This window comes from Platalea leucorodia (assembly GCF_965183815.1).
Source record: "Platalea leucorodia genome assembly, chromosome: 23".
NCBI classification, from domain to species: domain Eukaryota; kingdom Metazoa; phylum Chordata; class Aves; order Pelecaniformes; family Threskiornithidae; genus Platalea; species Platalea leucorodia.
In genome coordinates this window covers 1,681,783-1,693,936 of record NC_138845.1, presented here as the reverse complement: position 1 = coordinate 1,693,936, position 12,154 = coordinate 1,681,783, and the positions used below count along the sequence as shown (strand labels likewise).

Sequence of the window (12,154 nt, the reverse complement as noted above, 5' to 3'; positions counted from 1 at the left end):
GCGACTCTCGGGTGCGGCCGGCCGCCAATAGGAGACGGCGGCGGCTCGCCCCGCCCCGCCCCAAGTGGTGACGGCGGGCCAATAGAACGAGGTGGTGGGCGGGCCTCCGCGGCGCGCCGGCCAATGAGGGCCAGGGGCGTGGCGGAGTGGGGACCGTTCGAGGCCTGGCACGGACGGCGGAGCGCGGCGCAGGTGAGGGCGGGGGGGGGAGGGTCCGGCCCGGCCGCGGGGGTCCCCGCCGCCCCCCGGGGTCCCCACGGCGGCTGCGGGCCCCGGGCAGCCCCCGCCGCCCCTCCAGGCCTCCCCCCGGGGGGGCCCGGCCCGGGCAGCCCCCGCCCCCCCACCAGGCCTCGCCGCCGGTGGGGGTGGGGGTGCAGGCGGGTCCGGACCCCCCGGGGGCTCCGTCTGGTTCCAGGGGCTGCAGCAGGGTGGGGGCCGCGGGGAGCCCCCTCGGGGGCGCCCGCAGGGGAAGGGGGCGGTTGCCGGTGGGCGCGGGGCAGCGCCAGGGCCGGGCGCGGGTGGGTAAAGGTCGCCCGGCCGCCGCGATCCCGGTTACCCATTGACGACAGCGCCCGGCGGCCGCCCTTGGGCCACCGAGCGGGGACGTCACCAGCGAAACCGAAACGGTTGCGGCCCCGTCGCGGTCGCTCGTGCCAGGCGAAGGGCTGCTGTCCCGGCGCGGGAGGCCCCAGTCCCGCCGCCGTCCCGGGGGCCGGGACCCGGCCGCTGTCTCCGCAGGGAGGGCAGGTCCTGCCTGACGAAACTCGCTGTCACCGCTGCGCCGGGAGGAGGCTGTCGCACACCTCTGCAGCCGCCACGCCCCGCGCAGAGCCGGCTTCCCCATTGCCTTGCGCAACCCACGGCGAGGCCGCGGGGCAGCAACTTCTGCCTCTGCCCCGCCGCGAGCCGAGGGGCCGCGCCAGGAGGGCCCCGTTGGCCTGGTGGCACCAGCCCGGTCACAACCCAGCTCTCGCTGTCCCAGTGCTGGGGCGAAACCAGCGCAGCCCTGGGCAAGGCCAGCGGGCACAGGGGTCCGTGTGGCAGGAGGAGACCCCGGGCCCTCCCCTCCCGGTTGGCAGCCCCACGGCCTGTGCCCCCTCGGGCCCTGTCTGCCCCAGCCTGTTCGGTCCCTTCCACCCCGCGGGGACAGGCGGCTCGGGCCACTTGCTGGGCTGGTTGGGCTCCCGCGGGTGCCAGGGTAAACAGCACCGGCCGAGCCGGCCTGACCGGGAGCTGGCGGAAGGGCCGGAGCGGGAAGGGGCGAGGAGGAGGAGGCCCCGCCGGGAGCCTTGCGCTGCTGGAGCCTCCTCTGGGGACGTCATTACGGGCGCTAATAGTAGCCTGGCACAAAGACGCTTTCCAGCTGCTGGCAGCGCTCCCGCGGGGTCGGAGCCTCCCCGGGGGCAGCCCCAGTCTCGCAACAGCCCGCAACGCTTGCACCAGCTGGGCGAGGAGGGCTCTGGGGCCCGGCCGGCGCAGAGCACGGCGGATCCCGAGCAGCCCGCAGCTCCTGCCGCTTGCTCCGCGCGGAACGGGCAGGTCCTCATCTCCCGCTGAGCTCCTCTGCTGCGTGGCGGGAGCGTTGGGAGCGCGGGAGGGCTCCGGCGTCCCCCTGAGCCACCTCCCCTCTTGCAGATTGCACCTCTGCGAAGCGGCCGGTGTGCCCGCTCCCAGCCCGGCACCATGAACGTCTTCGACCGAAACATCAACTTTGACGCCCTCTTCAAGTTTTCCCACATGTGAGTAACGCCTCGGGCAGGCCGGGCTCGAGTCGGGGGGCTCACGGGGGGCTGCACCAGCCTCACCGCCGGCCTCACCACCGCCCCCTCGCCCGCAGCTCGGCCTCCACCCAGGAGCACCTGAAGAGGGTCTATGCCAGCTTCGCCCTCTGCATGTTCGTGGCGGCCGCGGGGGCCTACATCAACGTGGTGACCCACCTCTTCCAGGTGAGGGGCCTTTGGGGCGTCGCAGGTGGTCCCCGTGCTCACGCACCCCGGCCCGCGCCGCCCCGGCGAGGCGATGCCGGGCCCCCACCTGCCTCTCGCCCCACAGTTCAGCTTCCTGACCGGCCTGGGTGCCCTGGGGCTGATGATCTGGCTGACGGCCACCCCGCACAGCCGGGAGACGGAGCAGAAGAGGCTGGGGATGCTGGCCGGCTTCGCCTTCCTGACGGGTAGGTGGGACCTCCTGAGTCCCACGGGACCCCGAGCCCTGGGGAGGGGGGGATGACGGCCCCGGCGCAGCACCGACCGGCTCCAACATGGCTCCGGTGACACCCTGCTCTGTCCCTCCAGGCATCAACCTGGGGCCTCTCCTGGAAATGTGCATCTCCATCAACCCCAGGTAGGAGCGTCACCCCCCCCGGCCGCCCCCCGCCGCCCCCCGGGCCCCGTTCACCCCCTCTCCTTTCTCCTAGCATCATCCCCACCGCCTTCCTCGGCACCGCCACCATCTTCGCCTGCTTCTCGCTGAGCGCCCTGTACGCCCGGCGCCGCAGCTTCCTCTACCTGGGAGGTGAGGGGGGCTGGGGGGACCCGCGGGGGGCTGGGGGCTCCCTGCACGGGGCAGGGGCCGCCCCCCGGGCGCCGGGGCCAGGCCTCACTCCCTGCCCTCTCCCTGCAGGTTTCCTGCTCTCCGGCCTCACCCTGATGCTTCTGTCCTCCGTGGTTAACGCCTTCATGGGATCCACTTGGCTCTTCACGGTGAGTCCCCCGGCACCCCGCGGGAGGACAGACGGACGGACGGACGGACGGACATCAGCTCGCACCGGTGACGCCAACACGGGGCTGTCCCCATCTAACGTCCCCTCTCCCTCCCGCAGGCCAACCTGTACCTGGGGCTGATGATCATGTGCGGCTTCGTGCTCTTCGACACGCAGCTCATCATCGAGAAGGCGGAGAGCGGGGACAAGGATTACATCTGGTGGGTGCCGGGGCCGCGGCGGGGGGCCGCGGGACAGGACGGGCCCCCCTGAGCGCGCCCTCCGTCCCCGCAGGCACTGCGTCGATCTCTTCCTCGACTTCGTCAACATCTTCCGGGAGCTCCTGATGATCCTGGGCATGACCGAGGTGGGTGACGGCCCCCCGGGCACGGCCGGGAGGGGACAAACCGGCCCCTCGTGGCGGGGGATGCGGCCCGCGCTGACCGGCCGCCTCTCCTCTTGCAGAACAAGAAGAAGGAGAAGAAGTGAAGCGGCTCCGGGCCGAGGTGGAGCTGTCCCCATCCGGTCCCCATCCCCACCCCGTCCCCGTCCCTTCTCTGATTCATTAAAGGGGTTGCGCTTTGCTGCCGATGAAAAGCAGCCCAGAAGCTTTCGCACCTTGTGGGTTTTTCTCTCCTTTAGCTGTTCTTTGATTAGCAACCGGCCGATTTGCGGATCCTGCTGGAGTTCAGCTCCCCCCTCCCCAGCCCGGCTCCCCCCCAGAGCCCGCGTCCCTCGGGGTTATCGCCGACTCCTGAGCTTCCCGGAGAGGTTGCGACGCGGCCCCGCGGGCGACGCGGCCCCGCTGCACCCTTGCGCCAGCAGCCGGGGCATTATCCCCCCGCCCGCGCAGCCGTGGGCCCCCCCGTGCCAGCTGGGGGGGCGTTGGTGGGACCCCCCCCGAAGCCAAACTGAACGGAGGAGCCTCTCCTTTAGCACCAGTGCCAAGAAATACAACGGAAAAGAAAACGATTTGCTGGGCGAGCCGTCCGGCGGGGCCGCGGGGACGAAGGTGGTTTGATTCCGCGCTCTCCCAATCCCGCCGTCGCCTCTTTGTACACCGGGATGATTCAATAAAACGCTCAGACTCGAACTTGGCCCCCTCCCTCCCTCGCTCCCGCGGGCAGGATGCGGCCGACGCAGAGACGACAGCGGCTGCACGATAACGTATATAAATAAACCGGGGGAGGGCGGCTTTATTGAGTTAAAAACCCGGCGGTGGGGGCTGTACACTGCGATAGCACCATCGGAGAGAGCCGGGCGCGGGGGGCACGGGGCACGGGGACCCCCCCAGCCCCGGGCAGCGCCCCCAGAGCGGGGGAGCGGGGGGCAGCGGGGGCGGAAGACGTGCGAGCGCGGCCGGGGGGGGCTCAGCCCTGGCTGCCGCAGGAGGAGAGGCTGTCGTAGAGGGAGTCGCTGAGCGACTCGGAGTGCTCCAGCCCCGGGGGGCCGTGCCCCCCGTCCCGCGAGCGGGCCTCCGTGCTGCCCTCGTCCCCCACGTCCGAGGCGCTGGGGGTCCGGCTGCTGCTGGCGCTCAGGGTGGGGGGCAGCGGCGGGGGGGCCTCCGGGGACGCCCCTCGACACCCCGCCGGGCTGCACACCGGCGCCTGGGAGGGAGAGCGTGGTGGTGGGGGGCTCGCTGCGCCCCCCGCGCCCTGCCAATGCCACCCCCCCCCCCCGACCCCCCTTACCAGCGTGGGACGGTGCAGCCCCTCCAGCCCCCCGGGGGGGCAGAGGAAGGGGTCGGCGGCGCCGCAGGCTTTGGCGTTGGGGAAAGTCCAGTTCTTGCTCGGCTGGACGCGCCGCGGCTTCCCGGCATCGGCACCGGCGTCTGCGGGAAGGGGGGGTCAGTGCTGGCCTGCAGGGCCCCCCCGCGACCCCCACCGGGTGCCAAGCCCCGGTGCACCTTGCACAAGCATGGGTGCACACCCGGCACCATCGGCAGGGCCTCGCACACCCCGGCACGCAGGACACCGACCTTGGGGACCGGCACGGTGGCCGTGCGGGCCGGGGGGGGCCGGGGGCCGGCACGCTGGGGCGCTCCGGTGTTTGCCGGCCACCAGCAGCTCCTCCGCGCTGGGCACCTCCCGCTCCAGGGTCCGGGCCTTGCGCGGCACTTTGGTGATGGCAGGCGGCCGCGCCGGCACGGCACCGGGCAGCGGCTCAGGGCGGCCCCGCGGTTTGGGGGTGCTCTTGGCGGGGACCCCCCCGTAGTCGGGGGGCGGGAAGGTCCCGATCCCGCTGTCCAGCGTCCGCGTCAGCGACCCGCAGGCTGCCGGCACGAGCGGAGGCGTCAGTGCCGGGGTGCCCGCCCCGGTGCTCCCTCCCTGCCGTATCCCCCGCCCCGGCACCCCCTCACCGGCGAAGTGCTGTGACGTCCCCGACTCGGACAAGCTCTCGTCCGATGGCAGCTCGTCCCGGAGCCCCACGTCGGGCACCTGCGGCGGGGGGAGCGGGTGAGCGGCCGCGGGGTCCCCCCGGAGAGGGCACGCGGCCGGCGGTGGTGATGGGGGTCCTCACCTTGTCAGGGGGCTCCCGCAGGTGTCCTACGATGCCGTTGCGGGGTGGGCGGCAGAGCCGGGGGTCTTTGGCGTCGGGCGGCACCCGCCGGAGGTCACACAGCTCCCGCTTGTGCTCCAGGCGGCTCTCGTAGGGCACGTCCTTCCCGTCCACCCTGGGGACGACGCCACGTCAGGGCGGGCTGGGGGCACCCACCGCCGTCACCCCCCAGCCCCCGGGCCACCGCTGACCTGTCGAGGAGCTGCTGCATGAAGGTCTCGGCCGTCACCTCCTGGTACATCACCGGGAGGTGGCCGGGGCCGCGGGGGGGCCCGCGCGGGCGCCCCTTCTCCAGCGCCAGCCCTTGCAGGAAGGCGTGCTCCTCCCGCAGCGCCTTGCGCAGATCCTCCGCCTTCTCCATCAGCTTCGAGATGTTGAGGCTCTCGGCTTCCAGCTTGCGGGCGGCCAACTTGACCTCCCGGCGCAGGGGAGCCGGCGTTCCGGCCCACTCCCGGCCCCGGCTGCCATCGCCGCGACGGCTGAGAGCCGGCAGCTTGCTGCGGCGCAGCCCGAACCAACTGGCCAACCCGCCAGCCGCCTTCCCCTTGGCTTCGCCCGCCGGCGCCCGCTCCTGCCCCTGCAGCCGCAGCACGTTCTCCTCGATGCCCTTCATCACCTTCTCCTCGATGGCCGAGTGTCCGGCAGCGCCTGGCGGTGGCCCCGCGCCGGGAGGCTCGGGGGCCGGTGGTGTTTTGCGGGGGACCCCCGCCGCCTTGGCGCCCGCCGGCTCCTCGCCCCGTGGCGTCCCGGCTTTGCCGGCGCCCGCCTTGGTGGGCAGCTTGGTGGGGCTGCCGTGGGGGCTGCGGGCGGCCTTGGCGGGGGGGGCCGGGGGGGCCCGCGGCGGGGTCCTGCCGCCGGCCGGGCGCCCCTTGCCCCCCGCCTTGCCGGGCTCGCCCATGGAGCCGGAGGAGTAGCAGCGGGCCAGGGGCTCCCCGCCGTGCGCCGGCTCGGGGTGCTTCAGGCTGCCCCCCAAACCTCCCCGGGGAGGGGGTCGCGGCTCGGCCCCGTGGCCTCGCTCGGGCCGCCCCGGGCCGGGGGGCTCGCGGCCCTCAGCCCCCCGCAGCTTGCCCAGGGCGGCCAGGCGCTCCTTGAAGGGCAGGTAGCCCGGCTCGGGGGGCTTCTTGCCAGGGCGGCGGGAGGGGGCCGAGCCCCCCGTGCCACGGCGGGCGCTGGGGGGGGAGGCGGCCGCCCGCTCCCCGCTGCCAGGGGGGCCCGGCGGCCCGGGGGGCTGCTCAGCCGCCTCGTAGGTGCGTGGCGGGGGGAAGGCGGGGGGCTCGGGGGAGCCGGGCTCCGGGGGGGCGTCGGGGGAAGCGCGGCGGCTGAGTGCCGGCGAGGCCTCGGGGTTGCCGCTGCGGCAGGGGATCTTGGAGGCGCGGGCGAGCTGGGGGCTGAGGCGCAGAGCCCCGGGGGGGGGCGGCAGCTTGAGCACCTTGGGGGGGGAGGGCAGGGGGCTGGTCCCCCCCCCGGCGGAGAGCGGGGCGAAGCCCCCCTCGGGGCTCTCCTCGCCCGCGGCGTAGAGCCCCAGGAAAGCGGGGTGCTCACCGCACCGCTGCCGGGGGGGGCCCCCAGGGGCTTCGCCGCTGTGCCGGCAGCAGCCCCCCTCGCCCCGCAGCAGCCGCTCGGCCAAGGCGCTGAGCAGGGCCCCCCGCGGCGGCGCGGCCTCCTCCGGCGAGGAGCAGGGGCTGCCCTCGGCCCCCCGCCACCCGCCGGCAGCCCCCGGCCCCCGCAGCGGACAGGGGGGCCAGCCCGGGGCGGCGCAGGGCTCGGGGGAGCCGGGGGAGGCCGGCGGGGGCCCCAGCAGCGGGTCCGTCTCCTCCAGCTTGCGCAGCACCTCCAGGATCTGGGCTTTCTTCTTGAAGAAGGGGGAGAGGGCGTCCAGGGGAGGGGCGCCGGGGCTGAGCCCGGGGCTGCCCGATGGCACCGACGGGGTCGCCTGCAGGGACCGGGCACCGTCACCCCACGGGCAGCAGGTGCTGAGCCCCGCGGCACCGTGCTGGGGCTGGGAGAGGGGGACGCCCTGGGGACACCCCGGGCGGAGGGGGACGGGGAGAGGGACGCAATGGGGTTTGGGATGGGGACACAGTGGCGTCAGGGACGGGGACAGCGGGGACAAAGGGGTTTGGGGCCAGGGATGTCACAGGCGGAGAGGGGGATGCCAGGGACCTGGAGAAGGGGACACCACAGGCTCAGGGACAGGGACACCGTGGGCAGTCGGGCTTGGAACGGGCAATGCCACAGGCTCAGGGATGGGGACGCCATGGATCCAGGGAAGGGGACAGAGGGGAGGACACCACAGGCCCGGACAGCGGGGTCCCGCAGGCCTGGGGACACCGCAGGCTTGGACACGGCAATAGCGTGAGCTCGGGGAGGGCGATGCCGCAGCCCGGAGAGGGGGACAGCGGAGCAGGGGGGTTCGGAGACGCCGGTACCCACCTCGGGCGGGGAGAGGCAGCGGCCGGGGGGCAGCGGCGGGGGCGGCTGCTCAGCGGAGCCTGGCTGGGGGCTGGCCGGGGCGTCCGGGGGCACCGGCACCGGGTGCAGCGGCAGCTGGAGAGGAGGGAGAGGCCGGGTTAAGCTTTGGGGGGGCTCTGCCCCGTGACCCCCGCCCAGCCCCGACGCAGCCCCGGCCGCACCTGGGGCAGGGATCCGGCCGAGAGCTGCAGCTTCTGCTGGAAGAGGTCGCTCAGCGCCTGGTTCTGGCGCTCCAGGTCAAACACCCGTTTCTTCAGCTTGATGCACTCCTCGCGCAGGTCCTGGCCGGGGTGGGAGCGGGGGGCGTCAGCTGGGACCCCCCAGCCCCCCGCAGCCCCCCGCAGCCCCCCGACACCCACCTTCTGGTTGAGCAGCGCCTGCACCACGTGGTTGGCAACCTGGGGAGCAGAGGGGGAGCCTGGGCGGGGGGCGAGGGCGTGCGCAGCCCCGCGCCCCGGCACACGCGTGTGCGCGCGTCCCACGCGCCCCGCCCCGGTACCTCGTCCAGGCAGCGCTCGTACGTCTCCCGCTGGTTCTCGTTGGCCTGGGCCAGGGCCGAGTTCTCCGCCTGGGGACAGAGCGGGGACGGCTCGGGGGACGCGGCAGAGGGGCACGGGAGCCTGGACCCCCCCCGTGGCACCCAGGGGCCCCCTCCCCTGCCTGGTGGGACCCAGGGCCCCGCGCGCAGGGACGGGGCTGCGGTGGCACACGAGGGCTGTGGAAAGCAGGCAAGTGCTGCCCCCCACCATGGCGTCCGGGCTGCGGGCTCCGTGGCAGCACTGGCTGCACGATGGCAGCGGCCACGGCTACACAATGGCCACGGCTGCACGGCGGCACTGGCCACGGCTACCCAAAGGCAATGGCCATGGCTGCCCGGTGGCCACGGCTGCCCTGGTGGCCCTGGTTTCTGGTGGCCATGGCTGCCCAGCGGTCCCAGCTCTCGGTGGCCGCGGCTGCCGGCCCCCGCCGTACCTCCAGCTCCCGCAGCCGCTGCAGGAGCTCATGGCTGGTGCCCGCCTCGCCGAGCACCGCGGGGCTCCCGTCTCCCGGCGCCTCGGCCACGCTCTCCGACATCGCTGGCTGCAGGGGGACGCGCGTCAGGCCGGGGTCCCCGCCGGCCCCTGCCCGCTGGCCCGCGGCACGGCCAGGCCCTGGCCAGCCCGGACGCCCTTACCTCGCTCGGGACGCCCCCAGCCCCGTCCCTCCGCGGTGTCACCTGCAGGGGAGAACGGGGCTGGGGGGGGACGGAGCCTCGGGGGAGCCCTGACCCCACCGGTACCGGCACCCGGAGCCACGGGGGCCCCTCCCGCAGCCCAGCCACCCGCCTCCCCTCCCGGGGCGTGCGGGGACCCTGGGACCGGCCCCGGGGCCCCGGGATGCGCAGCCCCGCCGGGTCCGGCCCCGGGGCGCCGGGATGCGCAGCCCCCCCGGGGCTGACACCGACCTCGGGGCACCGGGACGGGCAGCACCCGCTGCACGGCACCCGGGCTGCAGCCGGGCCTCCCGCCTCCCCCGGGGCTTCCCCGGTTCCGGTGCCTCCCCTCGCCGCTCGCCCCGGAGCAGGGGCCGGCCCCGAGCCCCGAGTACCGGTACCGGGCCCCGGCCCGGGCCCCCCCGCCGCGCTCCCGCCCCCGCCGCGCACTCACGCCCGGGGCTCCCGGCTCAGCGCGGCCCCGGGGCCGGTCCCGGCGGCGGCGGCGGCTCCATCCCGGCCCGGCCCGGCCGCGCTATTGTTGGGAGGCGGCGGCGGCCCGGCTCCGCCTTCCCGCCGCGGCCGGGGAGGAGCCGGGGCCGCCGCCGCCGCCGCCCCCGGTGCGCGGCTCCGCCGGCGCCAGCCCCGGGCAGGGAGAACCGGGGAGCCGGCACCGGGGGTCCGGGGCACCGGGGAGCCCCGGGAGAGGCGGCACCGGGCCACCGGGCATCCCGGGAGAGGAAGCACCGGGCCTCCCCAGGGGGCACCGGGCACCCCCGGGGGGACAGGGCCCCCCCCGGCGCACCCAGCACCCTTTGGAGAGGGACCCCCGGGAGCCCGGGCGCCTTCGGGGCGGCCCCCGGGGCCCCCCGGGCACGGAGCGGTGCCGTGGCTGCAGGCCGTGGCCCCCACCCTGCGCCCCAGGAGCCGGGCAGGGTTGGGGTTCACGCGGGGCCGCGCTCAGCCGGACCCCACGCTGGCAACGCCCGGTGCCGCGGCGGCGGGGTTCAGCGGCGCGGGGGGAACCGGGAGGGCCTGGGGGTGACGGAGGCGGCGAGGCCGGGAGCGAGGTCGCTGGAAGCAGGCGAGGTCGGGGCGCGTGCGGCGCTCGTGACAGCCCTGTCCCCCGCCGGGGACCCCGCATGGCTGCCCCACGGGCGGGAGCGCTGGGGGCTGCCGGACGGCCCCGGACCAAACTCGGCCGCCTTCTCCCACCCAGCACAACGACAGCGGCAAAGATGCCCGGCGTGCCGGTATTTACAGCCCTGCTCGGCGCAGCGGGGACGGGCGCAGAGAGGGGCTGCGGGATGGTCCCCGCGTCCCCCCCAGGCCCGAGCCGGCCGTCCCCAGCCCGACGGGCTGCGTGACCTTGGCCGCACAGCCCGGGCCCCCGCTGGCCCGTGCGCAGCAGCACCGTGCACCCTCACCGGCGCACGCGGCCTGACCTCGCACGTGCTGTCCCCGTCCCCTCGCAGCCCGCGGGGCCGGCAGCGGACCCAGGCGGGTCCCCGGGGTGGCCCGTGGTGCCCGGGGGTGCGTGGGCCCCCCTCGGGCTGCCCCCGGCGCAGGAAGCGGCCCCGGGGCCGGCGGCTGCGGCTGCGTCACCGGGGGAAGTGAGGCTCCGTCTGGAGGGGAAGAGCAGCCCACGGCCCCCCCAGGCCCCGCCGGCGGGGGACGGCTGGGGGGCCCCGACAGATGGACGGCGCGGCCGTCCCCTCCCCCAGCACAGGGCCCCGCGGTGGCAGCGCCAGGGTCCCCGTGGGGAGGGGGACGCAGCTCCAGCAGGGCCCACGTCCCCCTCCCCTGTCCCCACCCCGGTCACCCCGGGCCGAGGGACAGCAGCCGCTCGCACCCGCTGCCCCAGGCGCCGCGGGGACACGGCACATGCCCAAACCACGCGGCCGTGGCCGTGCCAGCGCGGCAGGGAACAGTCCCCTGCACCCAGGCCACGGTCCCATGGCACAGCTGCGGCGGGCCGGCCTCGGCCTGCCCCACGCCAGGGTCCCCACCGTCAGCCCGGGGACACGGGGTGACAGCCCCCAACCCTGCTGCGCTGCTCTTGGGGCAGCTGGGATGCACCGGGGGCAGCGGGGACACGCTGGGGACAGCCGGGGGACACTGGGGACAAGGGGGATGTGCTGGAGAAACAGCCTTGGGGTGGCAGGGACACATCGAGGACAGCGGGCACTCACCAGGGACATGCCAGGGACAGCCAGGGTGCAGCGGGGACACTGGGGACAGCCAGGATGCAGTGGGGACAGCAGGGACACACGGGGATGTACCAGGGACAGTGGGGACCGGCGGGTGGGATGGAGGACAGTGGGGGACACGGCAGGGACAGCCAGGATGCACTGGGGACAGTGGGGACACAGCAGGGACAGGCAGGATGCACTGGGGACACTGGGGACACAGCAGGGACAGGCAGGATGCACTGGGGACACTGGGGACACGGCAGGGACAGGCAGGACACAGCGGGGAGAGAGCCTGGGTGTAGCAGGGGATGGTGGGGACACGCTGGGGACAGACTGGGGACAGCGGGGACAGACCGGGGACAGACCGGGGACAGCGGGGACAGCGGGGACAGACCGGGGACAGACCGGGGACAGACCGGGGACAGACCGGGGACAGCGGGGACAGACCGGGGACAGACCGGGGACAGACCGGGGACACGCTAGGGACAGACCGGGGACAGCGGGGACGGGCGGGATGCGCTGGGGTGCGTGGGATGCTCTGGGGCCAGCAGCCCAGGGACAGCGGGGAGAGCAGCGGGAGCAGCCGGGAGGCACCGGGGCCGCCCCAGGAGCACCGGGAGGCACCGGGGCCATACGGGGGGGACCGGCCGGGACCCCCGGTGCCGCTTCCCCCGGGCCCCCCCCGCCGCCCGGACCCCCCCCCCCCCCCCCCCGCACGTCCCGGTGCCCGGCGGCAGCGGGGCCCCCCCCCTCCGCACCGCGGGGCTGCCGGTGTCCCCGAGCTGCGGCCCCACTTCCCCGGGGACCCCCCCGCCGCCGCCGCCGCCGCTCCCCTCCCTCCCTCCCGCCGCGGCGCGGCCGGGACTCACCGGGGGCTACGGGGCGGCGGCGGCGCGGGGCGGCGCGGCCATGGCCGGGGCCGGGGCAGGGACCGGGACCGGGGCCGGGGCTGGGGCCGGCCCGGCGGCGGCGGCGGTGATGTCATGGCTCCACCGGGCCGGCTCCGCCCTGCGCCCCCGCCGCCGCCAATCCGCGCCC

General features: G+C 75.9%; 2 protein-coding genes across 4 annotated transcripts; one reads left to right on the top strand and one right to left on the bottom strand.

Moving 5' to 3' along the window:
• Positions 1–134: 134 nt before the first annotated feature.
• TMBIM6 (transmembrane BAX inhibitor motif containing 6) lies at positions 135–3,788 on the top strand. The gene is made up of 10 exons (XM_082332277.1): positions 135–192; positions 1,636–1,739; positions 1,838–1,946; positions 2,053–2,173; positions 2,295–2,343; positions 2,417–2,514; positions 2,623–2,702; positions 2,822–2,922; positions 2,996–3,068; positions 3,167–3,788. Exons 2-10 carry the CDS (start codon positions 1,684–1,686, stop codon positions 3,188–3,190), a joined length of 711 nt encoding a protein of 236 aa, XP_082188403.1. The 5' UTR covers positions 135–192; positions 1,636–1,683; the 3' UTR covers positions 3,191–3,788.
• Positions 3,789–3,921: 133 nt separating this feature from the next.
• NCKAP5L (NCK associated protein 5 like) lies at positions 3,922–12,032 on the bottom strand. 3 transcript variants are annotated; one of them, XM_082332279.1, is made up of 13 exons: positions 11,986–12,032; positions 8,907–8,948; positions 8,705–8,812; positions 8,232–8,300; positions 8,092–8,130; positions 7,894–8,013; positions 7,694–7,807; positions 5,452–7,193; positions 5,222–5,375; positions 5,061–5,139; positions 4,680–4,973; positions 4,393–4,532; positions 3,922–4,308 (listed from the first exon to the last, which is right to left on the bottom strand). In XM_082332279.1, exons 3-13 carry the CDS (start codon positions 8,804–8,806, stop codon positions 4,072–4,074), a joined length of 3,090 nt encoding a protein of 1,029 aa, XP_082188405.1. In that variant the 5' UTR covers positions 8,807–8,812; positions 8,907–8,948; positions 11,986–12,032; the 3' UTR covers positions 3,922–4,071. The 3 variants fall into 3 exon arrangements, with proteins under 3 accessions (XP_082188405.1, XP_082188406.1, XP_082188407.1); XM_082332280.1 differs by lacking the exon at positions 11,986–12,032 and adding an exon at positions 9,379–9,468; XM_082332281.1 differs by lacking the exon at positions 11,986–12,032 and having other exon boundaries at positions 8,907–9,102.
• Between the last annotated feature and the right edge of the window lie 122 nt (positions 12,033–12,154).